Source organism: Mesoplodon mirus (genome assembly GCF_964341445.2).
Source record: "Mesoplodon mirus genome assembly, chromosome: 3".
Classification (NCBI taxonomy): domain Eukaryota; kingdom Metazoa; phylum Chordata; class Mammalia; order Artiodactyla; family Ziphiidae; genus Mesoplodon; species Mesoplodon mirus.
Window position 1 is genome coordinate 166,320,831 of NC_138978.1, and position 20,632 is coordinate 166,341,462.

The 20,632-nt window shown below is 33.3% G+C and overlaps 1 protein-coding gene across 3 annotated transcripts in view; it reads left to right on the forward strand.

Annotated features, from left to right (window-relative positions):
* Window positions 1-20,632, forward strand: part of COP1 (COP1 E3 ubiquitin ligase) — a 223,871-nt gene that overhangs the window by 169,846 nt on the left and 33,393 nt on the right. For all 3 annotated transcript variants that reach the window (XM_082613771.1, XM_082613773.1, XM_082613772.1), the window contains 3 exons: window positions 5,238-5,355; window positions 8,086-8,210; window positions 9,269-9,429. In XM_082613771.1, coding sequence (XP_082469897.1) covers window positions 5,238-5,355; window positions 8,086-8,210; window positions 9,269-9,429 — 404 coding nt within the window. The remainder of the gene's footprint in view (window positions 1-5,237; window positions 5,356-8,085; window positions 8,211-9,268; window positions 9,430-20,632) is intronic.

Below are 20,632 nucleotides of genomic sequence, written 5' to 3' on the forward strand. Positions count from 1 at the left end.
CGATGGGCATTTAGGTTGCTTCCATGCCCTGGCTATTGTAAATAGTGCTGCAATTAATATGGGGTGCATGTGTCTTTTTGAATTACGGTTTTCTCAGGGTATATGCCCAGTAGTGGGATTGCTGGGTCATACGGTAGTTCTATTTTTAGTTTTTGAAGGAACCTCCATACTATTCTCCATAGTGGCTGTATCAATTTACATTCCCACCAACTCTGCCAGAGGGTTGCCATTTCTCCACACCCTCTCCAGCATTTGTTGTTTGTAGATTTTCTGCTGATGCCCATTCTGACTGGTATGAGGTTATATCTCATTGTAGTTTTTTGACTTGCATTTCTCTAATAATTAGTGATGTTGAGTAGCTTTTCATGTGCTTCTTGGCCATCTGCATGTCTTCTATGGAGAAATGTCTATTTAGGTCTTCTGCCCAATTTTGGATTGGGTTGTTTGTTTTTTTAATACTGAGCTACAGGAGCTGTTTATATATTTTGGGGATTCATCCTTTGTCTGTTGATTCATTTGCAAATATTTTCTCCCATTCTGAGGGTTGTCTTTTCATCTTGTTTGTAGTTTCCTTTGCTGTGCAAATGCCTTTAAGTTTCATTAGGTCCCATTTGTTTATTTTTCTTTTTATTTCCATTACTCTAGGAGGTGGATCAAAAAAGATCTTGCTGTGATTTATGTCAAAGAGTGTTCTTCCTATGTTTTCCTCTAAGAGTTTTATAGTGTCTGGTCTTACATTTAGGTCTCTTATCCAGTTTGAGTTTATTTTTGTGTATGGTGTTAGGGAGTGTTCTACTTTCATTATTTTACATGTAACTGTCCAGTTTTCCTAGCACCATGTATTGAAGAGACTGTTTTTTCACCATTGTATATCCTTGCCTCGTTTGTCATAGATTAGTTGACCGTAGGTTCGTGGGTTTATCTCTGGGCTTTGTATCCTGTTCCATTGATCTTTATTTCTGTTTTTGTGCCAGAACCATATTGTCTTGGTTACTGTAGCATTGTCATATAATCTGAAGTCAGGGAGTCTGATTCCTCCAGCTCTCTTTTTTTCCCCCGCAAGACCGCTTTGGCTATTCAGGGTCTTTGTGTCTCCATAGAAATTTTAAATACTGTGTTTTTAAATACTAAAGTTATTTGCCCTGCCTAAGGAAAGCTTTCTAAGGATTTCTCCAACTTGCTTTCTCATCCCAACCCTATCTTGGTGATCTCCAGAAGCTGGAACATTGAGAATTTTAATAAATTCTCAAGCATCTGGGAAACCTGAAAATAGTATCGAGGACTGTAAAAATTTAGTTGGATCTCTGATTGGCCATATTGTCTTCTTGCTTTTTGGACACAGTCCTGAGTGGCTGTGTCATAAACTGTATTTAAAAACTTTGACTTATCAGTTATAGTTGGTTTATTCTTACTTTAGTAGAAGGTAATGAACTGTTCATTAAACATTAAGTTCAATAAGATATTTCTACACCTATTCCAGACAAATTATTTCCACCCTATTATTTTAGCGTATCAGCAGTGATTACCTTTTTAATGGTGAAACTGTGTTTGTTTGGATGTTTTGTTTTGTTTTGGTTTATTATTTTTAGTATCCCTGTAGGAAAATTATTCATTGAACTGGAAATTGTTCTTTCTTGGTATTCCTCTTCATGGTTTTACAAGTGGCATAGTTTGATTAAAAAGTTAAAGAAAAAGAAACAGATTCTGTTTACATTGACAAGGCCATGGGGGCATTTAACTAAGCAATCAAATTTAGGACCACCAATGGAACAAACATTACATGCCTCCTGATGTGATGCAGTAGGAAGGGCCATCAGTTTTATATTAATCTTGTCAAAGCTATGTAATAAGAGCATAATAATGAGAAAACATTCAGACAAATTTAGACTTGTGGAACACTTTGCAAGACAACTAGCCTAGATGCTTCAAAAATAACAGTACTATGAAAATGTTACATATAAAATGACAGTCATAGAAACTAAATATAGTGTGTGACCCTTTAGCAAAATTAAATAAATAGTTTTCAGGATATTTTTTAAACAGTTGGGATATTTGAATACAGAATACATATTAAGTTATATTGTCATGTCAATATTAATTTCTTGAGTATGACATACGATATTGTTGAAGAGTTTTCTTCTTTTTAGAAGGTGAGTGCTGACATTTTTATGGGTAAAGTATCCTGATATTTAAAACTTCTTTTCAGATGGTTCAAGGGGGAAAAAAAAGTACGTGTGCTTGTTTGTTTTTAGAAGGGAGAATAAAGCAAATTTTGTAAAATGCTTACAGTTGGTGAGTCTAGATTGAAAGGTACAAAGGTATTCATTGTATTACTCTTTCAACTTTTCTACAGATTTGAAATTTTTCAAAGTAAAAAAGGGGGAAAAGAAAAATAGAGATGGGATCATATACTATATCTTCAAATTATTAAGACTATTAGAATTATAGTGACACTTCCGAAAGACTTCCCTTTTATAAAGGAAAGAAAATTATTGAGGACTTAACCTACTTACCTAAATTATTTATATCATAATATCCCTAAGTATATGCACAAATGTACAACTGAAGATCACCTTTGTGTGTTCCTAGTTCTTAAAGCAACTATAAAGTCAAGTCAAATTCTAACTAAATACAGTGAAAATGTAAAACCAAAAAAAGAAAAGAAACCCAACATGATGACATAATAACAGTAACGTGATAGCTAGTATATATTTTGCTGAAAGTAAATCGCACATGGTAAGCTGGTTCTGAGTACTGCAGTACAATTTCTTTTGAGGCTGCCATGTCTACAGAAACACCTGCATTTCTTACTCAGTCTCCACACTACTTTTCTCTTTCCAGCTACTGAAAAATCTTTTTGCAATACACAATGACATAACTTAACCTTTACTTATACCCCTATATCTTTTACATATTACATCCCCTTTTGTTTTTTTATTAGCCAGTATATCATTATACTGTAGTATGCTATTTTATAGTATCATTACTTTCAGCTTATAAAATAACTTGAGAAATTAAAGACTTATTTTACTAAAATGTTTTTCAATTTTGAATTATTTACTGCAAGAGAGAAGTTTATTGTCTTTTACTGATAAATTAACATGAACACAGTGGATGAAGGAGGATTTTTTTCTTCCATTTTTACTCTAACACATGCCAAACAGATTACAGCTATACATTTGTACTTCCACAGGATAAGCTGAATGCTGTCACTTGAGGTGATCACTTAATGCAATTACAATAATAAACATAAACTGCAATGTGGGAATACTTTTCCATATAAGCAACAAAAATACTGGCAAATTTATAAAAATGAACCAACATTATAGTTATGGAAGCTTTGAAAACCAGCAGCCTTGTTCTCACCACTGGGGTAAAAACTGGTTTTGGAGCTTCTCAAAAATCCCCATTTCCAGATCACTTTCACTATTTGACCTGACTTACAACTCACTAGAAAAGAAAAAGCTCCATTTACAAGATGTTGTTTCCGTTTGACCTGATTCAGAGTCTCCATGGGAAAAGACCTGTACCCAGGGTGTTGTTGAAAATCAGATATAGTATCACAACTATCAAAGGCTGTGATACCAGTTGGGGCAAACAAGAACAAAACAATTTTGAGGAAAAAGAAAAATTTGGAGGACTTTTTCTTCCCAATTTCAAAATTACAAAGCTGTAGTTATTAAGGCATTGTTGTACTGGCAGAAGAGTAGACATCTGTGGATCAGTTGATTAGAATTAAGAATCCAAAAGAAAATCCTTATTTATAGTCCATTCATTTTCAACAGAGGTGCCAAAGCGGTTCATTGGGGAAAAAATCTGTTCTCAAATGATACTGGGACAACTGGATTCATATCCATCCACGTGCAAAAAGATGACCTAAGACCTTTACTTCATACCATACACACAGAAATTAACTTAAAATTGATCACAGACTTAAACGTAAGAACCAAAACAATAAAGCTGTTAGAAAAAAAATAGAAAAATCTTTAAGACCTTGGATTAGTCAATTTTTGTATTTGCAACACCAAGAGTATGTTCTGTGAAAGAAAAAAAGATAAATTGGACCTTATCAAAGTTCAAAACTTCTGTACTTATCTAAAAAGATAAGCAACAGAAAGGTTGAAAATATTTGCAAAACACATTTCGGATGTGTATCCAAAATTTTTAAAGAACTCAAATAAAGGAATTGGAACCATCATGTATTGCTGGTGGGAATGTGAAATGGTACAGTGACCAGTTTGTCAGTTTCTTAAAAAGTTAAACACAGAATTATCACGTGACACAGTAATTACGCTTTTCAGATATCTACCTGAGACTTAAATAAATGTCCACACAAAGATTTGAATGAGATTGTTTATAGCAGCATTATTCACAATAACCAAAAAATGGAAACAAATATCCATAAACTGGTGAGTGGACAGACAAGATGTGGTATATCCATGCAATGGATACTGTTCAGCAATAGAAAATAATAAACTGCTGACACATGTTAAAACATGGATGGACTGCAAAAACATCATGTAAAGTGTAAGAAGCCATCCATACATAAAAGTCACATATTGTATGATTTCATTTATATAAAGTGTTCAGAAAAGGCAAACTTACAGAGGTAAAATACAGTGGTTGCCTAGGGTGGTGGATGGTAAATGTGCATGAGGGATCTTATTGGGATGAAGAAAGTGTTCTAAAACTGATTTATGGTGTTGGTTACACCACTGGGTAACGTTACTAAAAATCATTGAATTATGTACTTACAGTGAGTAGATTTTTATTATATGTAAAATGTGTCTCAAGAAAGTGTATTTTAAAAAGCAAATGTGGGGAATAAAATTATATTTCATTTTGTTTAACCAGAAACCCAAAATGTTTGTATTACTTTTATATAAAGCCATCAAAATGTAAGGATACGTTAAAAATTTTCCAGTTATTTTGAATCCTTAATACTGTTTCTAAAGCCAGGATCTCAAGAAATATCAGTGGAACTCCCTCTCAAACTGACATTGGCATATGTATATACACTTTTTTACACAAGCATAGTCTCGTAGATTCAAAATAGAAAACCTGCTGTATCTTATCTTTGAAAATGAGTCATTGTCCTTAGTTTTCTGACTGTTATAGGTGGGATATTGTTTCTTAAACATTTGATGAAAAACACCCAAACCAGTTAAAATAAGCTTTGCCTTCCATTTCTTCATTTACTACATTTTTCTCTTTTTGTTTGTTTTGTTTTATTTTAGATCACTGTGTTCACTACTATGATCTTCGTAACACTAAACAGCCAATCATGGTATTCAAAGGACACCGAAAAGCAGTCTCCTATGCAAAGTTTGTGAGTGGTGAGGAAATTGTCTCTGCGTGAGTATTACCCTTTTCAGAAGTTGAGCTTATTTAACATGCCATCATTTACCAGTTTGTAATGTCACCGTGGGTTTTGTGAAGAATAACACTGTGGTATATGCACTTCTTAAATAGTAGATTTTTATAATTTGTCTAATTAAAATACATGTATATTCTAGTCTGTATTGCTCACTTTTATATGTTATTTGTGAATAAAATCCAGATGATACTATTTTTTAATGTTGCCCCCTTAAACGTTTGAACTTCAGATTGGATTTCAGCCCCTGCTCCTTAAAAAGAAAGAAGCAATATAGTTGATGCAGTAGAATGAAAAGTGTTTTATTTATTTAAGACCACTAATATGTTATTATATATTTATCTGTATTGCAGTATAGTAATATCATTTTTGGTTTTAAACAATATTTGGTTGACTTTCATGATTCCATGTTATTTGATCTCCCTATGATTTCGTGGTGAGTTTTAAATATGTTTTGAAGAGAACTTTCTAAATGTGACTACTTACACCTGACAAATATCCTTTGAGAAGCCTTCTGAACTAGAGAATCATAAAATAAGCTTTTAGTTGTCTTTTGTTTTGTTGAAGGAAACAAGATGTCAACCAGGTAAATAAATCTCAATTGCTAAAAAACTGTTGAGTAAGCTTTTCTACTATGAGACAGTCCCTTCTTTCTGTTATCCATATCATTGTTCTCTTTATTTTGTATTATTCTAGTAAATACCCATTCTCAGTCTCCTTTTTTTTCATACATATTATTTCTTCTCAAGCCTAATTGTACATTGTTTTCTTTCTTTCACATAGTTTCTAATATCTCTTAGGAGATTATTAATGCCAGTGCCTTATACTTGGGATCTCCCACCACATCTGCCTCCATACTGGTTGCTCTAGATAAGAACTTGGTAATTTGAGTTGATTTAACAAGGTAATTTGAATTGAGTTACAAAAAGGGAAAAAAAGAAAGTGAGAGCTGAGCTTTCTAAGAGGAGTTAATAGAGGAAATTAGTTCACAAATCTAAATTAAGTGGTAACCAGTCAAAAAGTATCCCATCTTTAGGAGTAATAATGGGCAGTAAATAATTAAAATTTTATTCAGATTCAAATATGAATGATAGATTATATGTTAAAAGTATTTTTCTTAAATTTCAGACTTATAAGTGTTGAATCAATTAGTTTGATTTCAACTAGTTGAAGTATATGTATACTTAATTGTATAATTTGGAAATCTTAGTTGACCTTTTTAATGCAGATTTGTGGTTTGTATATTCACCAGTCTTTTTTCCTTCTTAGTTTTTATAAATCATGATGATTTTTTCCTCTTGGACATATTTGTGTTAGAAATATGTAAGACATTTACCCACAAGTATGTTTGGAAATATTAAAAAGTAATATTAAACTATATACATATTGCTGCAGCCTCTGAATTCTGGGACTGTGCACACACACACACACACACACACACATATAATGGGATTTTCAATGCAATATTGTTGAGCAAAAAACAAATTTAAAACAACATAAATGTCAGAAATTCCCTGGCAGTCCAGTGGTTAGCTCTGTGCTTCTAATGCTGGGGCCTGGGTTCAATCCCAGGTTGGGGAACTAAGATCCCACAAGCCACGTGGTGTGGCCCAAAAAAAACAAAAAACAAAAAAAACCAACATAAATGTCTAAGAATAGATGTTATGTTGAAAAATGATGAGAAGCAATAGAGAAGTGTTTGGAGTGTAGCCTCTGAGATAAGGCAGTTTCAATCTTGGCTCTACTATTTACTAGCTGTGGTACCTTGAAAATATCCTTAACCTTCTAAATCTGTTTCCTCACCTCTGAAATGGAGCTAATAATACTACTTATGTTGTGAATCTCTGAATAAAATAATCTATGTAAAACATTTAGCGTGGTGCCCTATTCTGCGAATGTTAGAGCAAGAGAAAAGATGATTTATTGTGTAGTCACTAATAAAGATATAGAAACATATTTATTTTACATAAACAATAGAAAACAAATTGTTGAACGAGGAAGAAGCACTTTACAAAATAATATGTGTTGTTATGATCCAATTTTTGTAACAAAAAGAAGAAAACAAAAACATATTTTATTCAAATCCTAAGACTGTCTTTGTGTGACAGGATTAGCAGTGATTTTTATATTCAATTATTTTTTGATTAATAGCTGCATTTGCGTATTATTTTATTAAGATAAACTATATATACCATTCAACCATTCATAGTATTCCACCCCTGTAGGTACAACTAACCTGTGAAAATATCAATAGTTTATATTCAGTATACTAATATAATTCAACAGTTGAAAAGTAAATCAAATCAACTGGAACAACTGAAATTAAGCACAACTGCCAATAGAGCTCTCTTGTTGTTTGGTGGTGATGGTATGATGGCTGATGTTTGTTACTTCCTACATGCCCAGGTACTATTGAAAGCATTTAGAATGAATTAATTTGATTTTTGCAGTATCTTATAGAATTCACCTAATTCTATAAGATAGGAATCATTATATTTCACATTTAACTGATGAAAAAATTGAGGCCAAAGAGGTTGTATAACTTTCCTAAGGTCAAAAGCAAACTAATGGCATATTGACCATTCTGACTCAGGCAGTCTAGCTCCAGAGTCTGCATTCTCAACCACCAAACTGGATTGCCTCTAATTAGTAGTGATAGGTTTCATGTAATGAGATCTTAAAGTTGTTCTAACTTTTTGTGTTTATCTCAGTTCAACAGACAGCCAGCTAAAGCTGTGGAATGTAGGGAAGCCATACTGTCTACGTTCCTTCAAGGGTCATATCAATGAAAAAAACTTTGTAGGCCTCGCTTCCAATGGAGATTATATAGCTTGTGGTAAGTGAAACTGTCATTTCCTGGAACTTTTAAATAGATATCTGTCACTGAAATTGCATTCAATGGAATAGACTACATACCAATTCAGGAAATGATCTATACATTCAGAAGATAGCATGTTGAATTTTCCTCAGATTAGAAAAAGCATTAGTCCTTCTCTCCTTCACTGAGCACAAGCCCTGACCACATGAAATAGCATAAGATTGTTAAATACGTTTTGTAGTTTTCTCCGGTAAAATATAATTTCTAAAAATGTTATGTAGAAGGCAGAAAATATTAGTTTCTGCTGATATCTTAATTTTGAAGACATTTGTCTTCTAAAGCTTGATGTTCATTTTCCCCTATATAATGTTCCCTTCAATAAACAGTCTGTTTGGGTAGTCTTGATCTGTTATTCTAGGACTTTCATTGTTGATAATTTATACAAATTTAAATTAGCAGTAGAAAAGTCAAATTTGGTACTGTTCAAATGCTTTAATACATCTGATGCCTGAATATATGAACTTTCGTCAGTACTTTCAAATGACTTGGCCTTTTATTCAGTAAAGTGGACTATCTCTACATGTATATGAACCTAAACCCTGTCAAAGCAAATCTCTTACTTTGATAGACTGTTCAAAAATATAGGTTTCTGGACTACTCATCTTTTATTGGGGAATGGGAAATAAGTTTTGTAGATTATTAAAATCTGCCTTTTTAAGTGCTTTAACTTTCTTTTCCCCTCTAGATAAAGATCTTTATAAATGTAATTCAAGATCATGCTATAATAACACACTACTGGTTCTTCTCTAGACCTCTGCTAAAATGATTTTTGTATCAGTATTGTTGTATCATTTGACAGTGGGTTATTTCTTTAGATTAGGAAAGTATAAGTTTTTTTCTGTGAATCCTTTTCTCATATGATTCCCAAGAAATCCTGTGCTCTGGTCTTTCATATTTTACCATAAAAGATTATTAGTCTTTGAACTTAAACATTGAGTGATAGTTACCTTATGAATGTGATATCCTAATTCTAAGTTCTCCCACTCTAAAAAAAATTATTTTTAAATATTTTTCAGGAAGTGAGAACAACTCTCTTTACCTGTACTATAAAGGACTTTCTAAGACTTTGCTAACTTTTAAGTTTGATACAGTCAAAAGTGTTCTGGACAAAGACCGAAAAGAAGATGATACAAATGAGTTCGTTAGCGCTGTGTGCTGGAGGGCACTGCCAGATGGGGTGAGTTTTTATATCGTTTTTTCACCTTAGTGTCTCATATAATGCATTGTGTTTATGTATACACAGGTAAGTTTTTTTAACTTTAAAATATAAGTTGATATGTTATATACATTTTCTTTTTTGCTTAGTATTGCATCACCAAAGGAAACAGGCATTTTAGAAAGTAGTAATTGAAATGTCACAAATGGAACAGTAATTGGAATGTCACTTCATGCTGACATGATGTCTCTCCTGTGTGCCCATAGCATCATGTGCATACGTCTGTTACAGCATTATCTCTATCTCTTCTCCTATACGACTGGAAATTTCTCCAGAAAACACACTGTGTCTCATTTTCCTTATTAGTCGCATGCAATATAGGCTCAGTAAACATTCAGCTGAACCTGGTATTGTATTAGAAGGAAAAAATTTGATGTAGGTAAAGGAGAGTGGCCTGTACGTATACCTAATTAAATACTATTTCAGTATAGAATTGCTCTCTACAAAATACGTTTATACAGGAATATTTAAACACATTCAGTTAACAAGCAAGTTGCACTTCTAGGTTGCCCCAAAAAAAGTTTCCTCAAACTTGTCATTTATTTATACATTTTAAAGTGTAGGCTTTCTCATAAGTTATATGAAGAAATAATCGTTTTTATTGTCTTGATTTTGTAAACATTAGTCATGTATTAATGTCATCTTTTTAAAAATAGTTTTTTAGGTGCTGACTTGGTTTTAGTTTTGACACCAAAAAATTCTACTTGATGGTTACTTTAAGACATCTGAGTTCCAGGTACAGTTTAATTAGGTATATTCAAGCTATCTTGTTTACAGTTCTATTACTCAACTTCAGTTTTGGCAATGGCAGACTAGGTGATTTGGACCAACCCTCCCTCTAAGTAGAATTGGAAAAGTTAGACCAAGTATTCAATATATATATATTAAAAACCAGAACCTGTTTTAAGTCATTGGAAAGTAAACAAGATAGAAAAGAATTACCAGTCTAGGAATGTGAGCCTGGCTTTTGAGTATTCTTTTCCCCTGGGAGCATTTGCCAATTTTGGTAGAATGGCTGAGAGCACTTATGGTAGCTTCATGGGGGCACAGGGAATGGAGTCTAGTGCTCACCACCATATGGGTGAACTCACCTTGGTTTAGGTCCCCAAAGGGCTCTAGTCTAGGGTAAAGCAGTAGAGGATAAACCCCCAGTGATTTTGCAACTCAACTTCAGATCATTTCAATCCTGAGTAATTTGAGGTGATCTTAGATTGCTAGTGTTAACAAATGCAAAATTAAATCCTCTCTGTAAGAAAACCTTCTAAAGAAGATCATCTCAGAATTTTATTTTTTTCAAAATTGCAAATATAACTAGGACACAACAAAAAATAAAGACACGTAGGAAAAGGCAAGACGACATGAATAAATTTAGTGTAAGCATTGAACAATAGAAACAAAATCACAGCAGCTCTGGATATTATCAGACATAGCCTGAAAATAGCCATGCTGACAAGATGAAAGACAAGGTTGAAAATTTCAATTGGGAAATTAAAAGTATTTTTAAAATGAAAATCCTAGAACTAAAAAAATATAATTACCAAATTAAGAACTTAGGATGGGTTGAGTGGAAGATAAGACACAGTTGAAAAGAGAATTAATGAACTTTTAGGAAAGTTAGAAGAAAATATACAGAAGGAAGCACGGAGAGACAAAAAATGATGAAAAAAAAAAGAGAAAGGAGAAGAGGTTGAAGTAAGAAAGTTGAACATATTCAATAGGAGACCTAAGAGGAGGGGAGAGAAATAATGCAGCCAAAGCAGATACTATAAATCATTATTGTTGAAAGCTTTACAAAATTGATGAAAGACAGTAAGGCAGAGATTCAGTAAGCCTTCATACCCCAGAGAATAAATGACTTGAAACCTACATTGTGAGTACAGATTTAATATCAGATCTGGACCCTGAACAGACCTAGGCCTGCTTAAAATCGGACCTTGGGTCTGCCTTCTCATAGCACTCTTCTGTGGAAATAAATTAAGACAAATAAAGAATGTTATGTGCTAAGAGCTAGTTATCTCTTAAATTTATTATGAACCCTCATCTGTATTGCCTCTGGACTGAGAGAATTGTGAGTTGACATGTTGGCCTTACATCTATGCAATGTGAACAATACAAGACTGGCAGGAAACCAAGGCACATCTCTGTATTGAGGTGAACCACCTGCACTTCAGCTGTCCTTGGCAGCTGTGCTCACTCTGTGTGGTTTGATCTAAGAAGCTATGCATGTGAATAGTTGCTTGGCCTCCTGATGAGTGTGAAGATACTGTGCACACTGAATATCCCATCTTATATCCTTCTATAAAGCTAACTAACTGCTAGATTAAAACTAACTGCGCCTGATCCTGTGACCCCTGGTGGTGGTACACAGCATAGTGAAACTGCTGAAAATAAAATACAATGGGTGATTCTTAAAGGAAGGCAGAGAAAAACTGTCTTCAAAGGATGAATACTTAGACTGACAGCCAACTTCTCAGTGAAGCAGCAGAAATCAAAAGATAGTGGAGCCAGATCTTCAGTGTGTGAAGGAAAATACCTGCCAATCTAAAATTCCATATCCGATGAAAATCTCTCAAGACAAAGGTAAAATAAAGACATTTTTAGATGAATGAAAATGAAGATTTTGCCACCAGCAGACTTACACTAAAGAAAATTTGAAAGGTAATTCTTAAGGCAGAAGGAAAAAAATGCAGAAAATGAAGACAAAGGTAAGACATGCAGAAAGGAATGGAAAGCAATAGAAATGGTAAATATGCAGTAAATCTAAATGCATGTTGACTGTATAAAGCAATGATGTCTTGTTGGACTTAATACACACCTAGAATTAAGTACTTGACAATAATAACATAAGTCAGAAGAATAAATGTAATTAAAATGTTCTCAAGTCCTTGTTTTTCAAGGAAGGTGGCAAAAGAACTAATTAACGTTAGACTGAAAGGATGCATATTGTAGCTCATAGGGTAACCCTCAAAGTAAGTTCTTAAAGTATGCTACCTAGACCAAAAGAGCAGCATCACCAGGGAACTTGTTTATTTCACAATAAAAAGATTAAAAGTTCTGTAACTCACTTCAGTACCATTCCAGATTTAATTTAAATCTGACTTTTATATAACTGTCACTTTGATTAGCTACAAAAATAACTTCATTTCCTTATTTTAGATAAGGCAGAAGGAGTGAGACACTCCTTTGTTCATTTATTCAGCAGATACTTAGTATGTGCAGTCATAGTTCTAGATACTGGAGATAAACTCTGAACAAAACTGTCAGAAGAAGTTCTGGCCCTCTTAGGAGACTTAGAATATTATGTGCTGGAGCAGACAAAAAAAATACATATATATGAAGGTGACAAGTGCTTTGGGGAAGAACTAAGCAGGAAAGTGGGATGGGGGTGCTAGAGTAGGGAGTTGTAATTTTCAATTGGTGGTGACAGTGCCTTACTGAGTAGCTGAATTAGAGCAAAGACTAGAAGGAGATGAAGATGTAATCCATGTTTAAATGTAGGAAAAGAGTATTCCAGGTGTAGTAAACAGTTCAAAGGTCTTGAAGTAAGAATGTGATTAGTGTTCCAGGAACAGAAGGAAGGCCAGTGTTGCTGTACTACAGTGGTCTAGGTGGGGAGTAGTAGATAATTTCAGAGCAGTGAAGAAGAGCTGTTTCAATAGAGCACGTTTACCATTGTAAGGACTTTTGTTTTTCCTGGGAGTTGGGAGCCGTTGTAAGATTTTGAGCAAAGTAGTGATACAATATGACTTAAATTTTTTAAAAATCAGTTTGGCTGTTTTGTAGAGAACAGACATAAGGAATCAGGAAGGCTGTTGTAATAATCCAGGTAAGATTAAATAGTGGTAAGCCAGTGAGAAGTAGCCACATCTTGTTCATATTTTGAAACTGGAATAAATAGAATTGCCAATAGATTACAGGTGGAGAATGAGAGAGAAAAGTCTAGGATGACACTGAGGTTTTTTCCCCAAGCATCTTTAAGAGTGGAATTGCCATTCCTTAAGATGGAGATTACCAGAGGAACTGTCTTATGGGAGAAGATCAGGGGAGAAGACCAGGAGTTGACCTCTAGACCGGCCTGATTTGAGAGTTACTAAAAATACTAAGTGGAGATGTCAATTTTGGATTCACAGGAAAGTTGTGAATTGGTTAAGTTTGGGGTATTACTTGCCATGTAAATGGACCTGCCAAGTTGGAGTTCACAGCAGATTGTGGGGCTAGGCATATAAATTTGGTAGCTGTCAACATATGATATTTAAGCAAGAAATGGGATAAGATCTCTCCAAGGGAGTGTAATCAGAGATTAGAAGTAGTATGAGTACCTTACTTGAGGGTACTTCAGTGTTCAGTGATTTAGGCAATGAGGAAGAATCAACAAAAAGACTGAGGACTGGTTATCAACAGTAGGAAAACTGGTGCCTGGGAAGCCAAATGAAGAAGGTTTTTCAAGGAGGAGGAATTGATATGAAAGTCTAGAAGAGGGAAATCTATAGAGACTAAAAGTATATTAGTGGTTACTTAGGGCTGAGGCAGGCGAGAGATAGGGAGATGATAGCTAAAGGGTACAGGGTTGCTTTCTGATATGATGAAATATTCTCAAAATGAGTGTGGTGATAGTTGCACATATCTATGAATATACAAAAAGCCATTGAATTGTACACTTAAAATGGATGAATTGTATAGTATGTGAATTATATCTCAAGCTGTTTTAAAACAATAAAAAGAAAAGAAAGCAGTAATGATAAAATGTGAATATCTCATTTTGCAACCTAACCAATGGATCTGAGCATCCAGCTACAGCATCACAGAGAGAGAGAGATGCCATACATTGGGCCTCCTGAAGGAGGGGACCCTATGAAGTCAACTCAACCCATGTTTGATTAAGCCTCTAAACCTAACCACTTACAGGAAATACAGAGGAAAAAGGAACATGGTAAAGAACTATGGTAATGAAGCAGAAAAATCCCCAAGACTATCAGAAACTGTTAAGCAATCAGGTTTCTTCAACACATAAATTGCAAGGCAGAAAAAGAGATGAAAGGAAACCTATAAATTAAAAAAGATTTATAAGACATGACAACTAAAAAGAAAAAAATAGTAGGAATTGGTTAAGCTTTGTCAGATGCTACTAATACAAGTAAGATGAGCAAAAAAATGATAGGAGTGGTAAGACAAAAGTTTGACTGGAATGGTTTTAAGAAAGAGAGGAAAGGGAGACAGAGATGGTGAAGTACAGAGAATTGTTTTGGGGAATAAGAAAATAATACAATGTTTAATCTCACCTAGATTACTTTTTTAAGACATGAAATCAGTAGTCAAACATTTCATTGTCTTTCTATGCTTTATTTCTATCCTACCTAATTTTGATCACAAGGAAGAGATCAGTTTAAGGGCACTTATGAAATAGGTTAACTATGAAAGTTTTTTTAGTGTTTGGACATATATTAGTGGTATATCAAATCTACTGTATGAATGAATAGAAAGCATAAAACTATTCAATTAATGATGGTATAAAAATTGCATATATCTTTATGTTATCATTTATGGTAGTGATTTAGTCATAGGGAGGGAATGAGAAATTAAGAATGAGTGGTAGAGGAAGAGGCACAAATACAAATAGATATATTCTCTTAAGATAGTATCTTGGTTTTATAAAAATTTAGGATATTTTCCTGCAGATTAAATTTTTGTCTAGCCTTGTTTTTTCCTATAATCTAGATACATTTATTTTTCTTTTTGGCTACTTCTGGCTGAAAATGAACCAGTAATCTCAAGTCCTGTTTTGAGTAATCAGCCAAGATTATATATAATTTCTACTCTTTTTATTTCTACCATTCTGCATATAAAATGGAAAGAATGCTATACACTGCCCTTTTTTAAGATGCTGGTCAAGTTCATTGTATTGCGTTTCTCCTTTTATTTCACAGTGCTGTGGAAGTTAGCAGGATGCTTCTCTCCCACCTTCACCTTTGCCATGTAGTCTACTTTTTCTTCTAGGCTTACAATATTTGCTTTTAATTACTTTTGTTTAAAGACAGAGAATATGTCTAAAGTTGTTTCTCTTAATCTGAGGGACAGTACTTTGTCCTTTCTCTTTTCCTTCCTAATACTTTCCCTGTTTCTAAAAGCACTTTCATTCAGTCACTTTAGGGTTTGCTGACAGTCTTCTGTCCTTTGTTCTTTAGCTTTGCTTGCAAAGGTAGTGGCTCCAGCATTTCTACCATTAAAGTGCCACAACCTCTTGTACCACATTTACTTTTCAAAGGAGTTTTAAGATAAGTTTTGTTTGAACTGTATTGAAAATGCTTCCTTTTAGAATTTTTTTAATTTTACAACATAGGTCCTCTCTAGAATACTTAGAGATGGTAATAGTTACTCTATACTAATGAAGAATGCAGAATCCTTCATTTTATGTTTTGTTTTTACTTTATTATTTTAATTCATTTGAATATATTTTAATTAAATTTTAGTAATTTAGAATTATTGACATATGGATATTCTGTTATTGCCAAATTCTTAGGATTTTAACCCCCAAGAGTAAATCTTATTTGCATTGCCTATTTCAGTTTTAACTTCATGATTTTTTTTTAAAAGAAGGCAGAATTTGTGAGAAATAACTACTTGGAATACCACATATCACTCTATTTTTATTTGGGCTTTGGAATTTAATTTCCCCACTGCTTATTTTTAAATATAGATGAAATGAGCTTGTTTAACTTGATGTAATAAAAGAAATTTACTATTCATTTATTTGAAGAAACAATTGTAAATTCTAAAACTGTGTACTTGAATGTATTATATCCATATATGATTGAACATCCAAATACATTCCATTTGAATAATTTATCCTGTCTTTGAAATAAGTGTAGTTTGCTTTATTTCCATATACAGCAGTCAACTATACTTTTGAATATAGAGAATGGTGGGCTATTAGACTACAATTTCAATTCATTTTGTGACTTTACTTCCTTGAAAAGTAACTCATAATTTATTTTAACCTCTTGTGTCCAGATGTAGTAATGTTTGCTGTCTATTACTTACTGGACACAGCCATTATCTGGATCATTAAAGTCTGTAATCAACAGTTCATGTTTGTTCTAGCTTCAATCTTTCTTTCTAAAGTATTCTATTTGCTCACAATTTCTAGCAGGTATTAATGTGGACTAACAAAAGATTTATTTCTTCCTTCCCTCCCTCCCTTCCTCCTGAAAGGCAGTAGTGATATGATTTGGATAATTCATTAACTAAGTAATTATCCTTAAACTAATTTAGAGTTGATTCAAAAAAAGTTTTTTGCAGCTTTATATTAGGAGAGTATGGAGTCAGAGTGAATCTCCCTGGCAAGCGCATTGGTGGAGAATAATGTGATCATCTTGGAACATTATCTCTTAGGTTTTGGGTTGGTTTTTTTTTTAATGATTATAGTAGCTTATTACTGAAAGAAACAATTAGAAATCAATACATGTATGTTTTAGAGAATTTAGAAAAACAAAAAACAAGAAAATATCAGATAACACTTTTCCCAGAAATAAATAGTATGAATATTTTAATGTAATTAACCATGTAATTTTTCCATTCAAGGGAACTTTTTTCCCAATAACAGTGAATATTTTATATATTATCATGCATTGTTTACCTTTTGCCTTTGTCGTGAACATTTCCCAGGTCTGAATATATTTTGTAAAGAGTGTTTTCAGTGGTTCCATATTATTCTAGTCTAAGGATTTACCATAACTGGCATACTGTTGTTTTGTTGAAGATACTCATGTTTATTTTTTACTACTTCTTAAATATTTTTGCAATAAATATTTAAATTTCTAATTAATTCTTTAGAAGAGAACTTGAGATTTATTAAATGGATAGCTTTATTCATATAGCTTCTGATTAAAACTGATAGATTACCTTCTAGAACAATCTATTTCCATTTGGTCTTGCACTGAGAAAGTCCAGGGGTTTCAGTTTGACCATGCCCATAAAACATGGAATATGATGTCAGTATCTTTGCCAGTTTGAAAATATCTTGTTAGTAAAATAATCTTCTTTAATCATTTGTTTCCATAAACAATTTTCTAAAACATTAACTTCTGATTTTTTTACAAATTGTGTGCTTACATACTGAGAACTGGTTTTTTTGTTTGTTTGTTTCTTAAGAAATTCTTGCTTGAAAAGGAAATACTATGCAACTGAGATATTGTTTTATGATTATAGTCCTTTGGCAATTTGGTATTAGTCATTTATATCTATTCCATTATCTCCTACACCCCACATCCACCTTGAAAGTAATGCTACAAAGCAAAGGTAAATTTGGGCAATATTCTTATTCTTTATTTCTGTCATATCTTTTTTTATCATCACTGCTTTATTCAGAGATTGGAAGTTAGGTAAAGGAGATTATATATGTTCTGTATCTGTGGAACAATTCTGTGGAATAATTCTTATCTGAAACTATTGGAATGAAATATAAATTAATTCAAGAATGCAAATTACTTTCTGTTAAGTGATCATGTCTGTGTAAAGGGACACCATATTTTTGTTGGAGACAGACCTTGAATCCATGGTGACTCCCACTGAGGCTGTTACATCATACAAGCTTATCTAGCCTTGGGTCACCAACTCTAAATAGATATCTAATGGTAAAAGGCAATGCTTGTAAAGGACACTTAAGACTCTCATATCTCTTCAAAAGTGATGTGTGTGTGTGTGTGTGTGTGTATGTGTACACACATTGTATCCTCAGAAAAAGCTTTGGTTATTAAGGGTGGGTTTTTTTCTCTTGTGGATTGAAACACCAGAAGTCATTGAAAGTTTCTCTAACTCAATAGTGAAGGATGTCAGGATAATGATTTCCCTAATTTCCCTCCTTTGAAACCAAATCCAGCAAAACTTAGCCTGGGAATTTGTTAACAATGTTATCACCCATACTGTACAAAGTTATAATTATATTAGGCAAGGACATCTTTTTTAGTCATATAGTGAAATATATTCTTTCTGTCCTTATTTCTAACAAAACTTCATATAATGAAACATTTGTGAAGTGTTTTTAACTAAAACTTCGTGTTCTCATGGAGATCTTTTCTTCACCTAAATCTCTCATGATTCCTATCCATTAAAAATATTTTCTGAATGAATTAATACACTGCCTTGTACTGTTATTTGTGTTCATGTCTCCTATCCTCTGCTGGCTTGCAAACTACTTGAAAAAAGGCATCATAGTATATAGAGTAAGAGCAAAGACTACGGAGCCAGACCACTGAGGTTCAAATCAGATTTTCCACTTACTAGCTCTGTGACCTTGCTCAAGTTCCTTAACTACACTGTGCTTCAGTTTCTTCATCTATAAAGTGCTAATGATAGTAATAACCTCCCCTTAGGGTTATTATAATGTTAAAATAAGTTAATGTACATAAAGGGCTTAGAATTGTTTTTGACCTATAGCGAAAGTTAAGGTGTTTGCTATTAGTAACATTCATTTTTAAATTACCACTAAGCAGATGGTTTGCACATAATGTATCATTAATATATAATTTTTGTAATGAATGATACAATCTTTCAGACTTGTCCTTTATCTTGTTTGTTGCCTGATTAATTAAATACTGGTTTTTGAAACCAAGGAAATGCTGGAGTAGAGGTGAGAGATAAAGTGCCTGCACCTATGGAAGAATTGGTATTTATTACCTGTCCTTCCCTTTCTCCATTGCATTTGTGCTATTTCACAATTCAGTCTTCCCTCAAAAAGACTTACGTATCTGTTTTCCAATTTATATATGCTTTTATCCAATAGGTAGGCATCCCTCTCTGACTTACTAAACACTGTGTATAAAGCATCAGATTGCACTAAACTAAGGAAGCTAATATTTCACATATTTTATATGTGAAGAGCCAGTCTGTGTCCATTAAAATGCAGAAGGCATCTATGATAAAATTTATTTATCACAGTGATTCTCAAACCGACTGATCATCAGAATCACCTTGGGATCTTTCAAAATATATATATAACAAAACAGTTCTTTTCTTAGACCCCTGAGTCCGTACTCTGGGGGAGGAGGGGAAGAGAGAAGAGATTTGTATTTTGAAAAGTTCCCCAGGTCTCCATAGAAAATTATGCGAACAGTCAATTTTGGAAACAGATGACTTATGTTACCACTGGAGATTTGTACACATGATAACCAAGAGGCATTAATGGTTCTCAAGCATCTGTTAAAGGGGGGATAATTAGACTTATGAATACCTAATGTCTGTTAGATTTTGCTACTCCTTTACCCTTTTCAGGAAGAAACACACAAAAGAATAAGATGTGGTCTTTTTTCTTTTCTTTAATTAAAAAAGCTACCTTTAGTATATATTGATTTCCCACATTTATAAACTATTTCTCATCCTAAATTCTTCAGTGAACACTGAGAAGACAACATAGGAACTTCTTTTTCTTTCTTCTCTCCTTTCTTCATTTCTGTTTCTTTCCTTTTCTTTTATCTTTCCTTTCCTTTCTTCTTCCCTCTAGCCGGATGGTTTATAACACTTTAGAAAATTTTCCTGACTGGAAGAGGGCCAATCTGAATGAACTCTTGTCTGTCTTGGGCATGGAAGGAAAGAAGATTCTGAGCATGGACCCTGATTTCCAGGAAGACTGTGGCTCCCACCTTCTCCTAAGTGCCCCACTCATCCCTTAGTGTCCAGACTATAGAGTCGGGTAGGGGAGTAGAAAATAGAGGAGACAAGAAGGTTGTGGAAAACTGAAGCAAACCTGTAATTTATCTCTTCTCTAAATTTACATTAAGTGTAAATATTCCTTAACCTTAAGGTGCACTACTGTATGGACAGTTCCTGTGAAAACATTTCTTGCATTAAATATTTTATGGTGAAAATACAATGAAATCAACAAAATAATTTAGTGGGTCTGTAGGTTGACATTTAAAATATTTCATTATTTTCATTTTTATATGTACTATAATGGAATTTGACTTATATTAGAATGGTTCTTATAATTTTTTTTCTCATTAAATACTTCTTTAAAAATAGTGTTTGTCCTGAAGTATGCCAATTTTGAAGAATAGAATCGACACAGATCTTTAAGCTACTTGGTTTTGGGTTTTGTTTTGCCATTTTTAAGAGAAAAAAGAAATATACTAATTTGAGAGTGCATTATCATCCGACCATGTTTAAGAGTGTC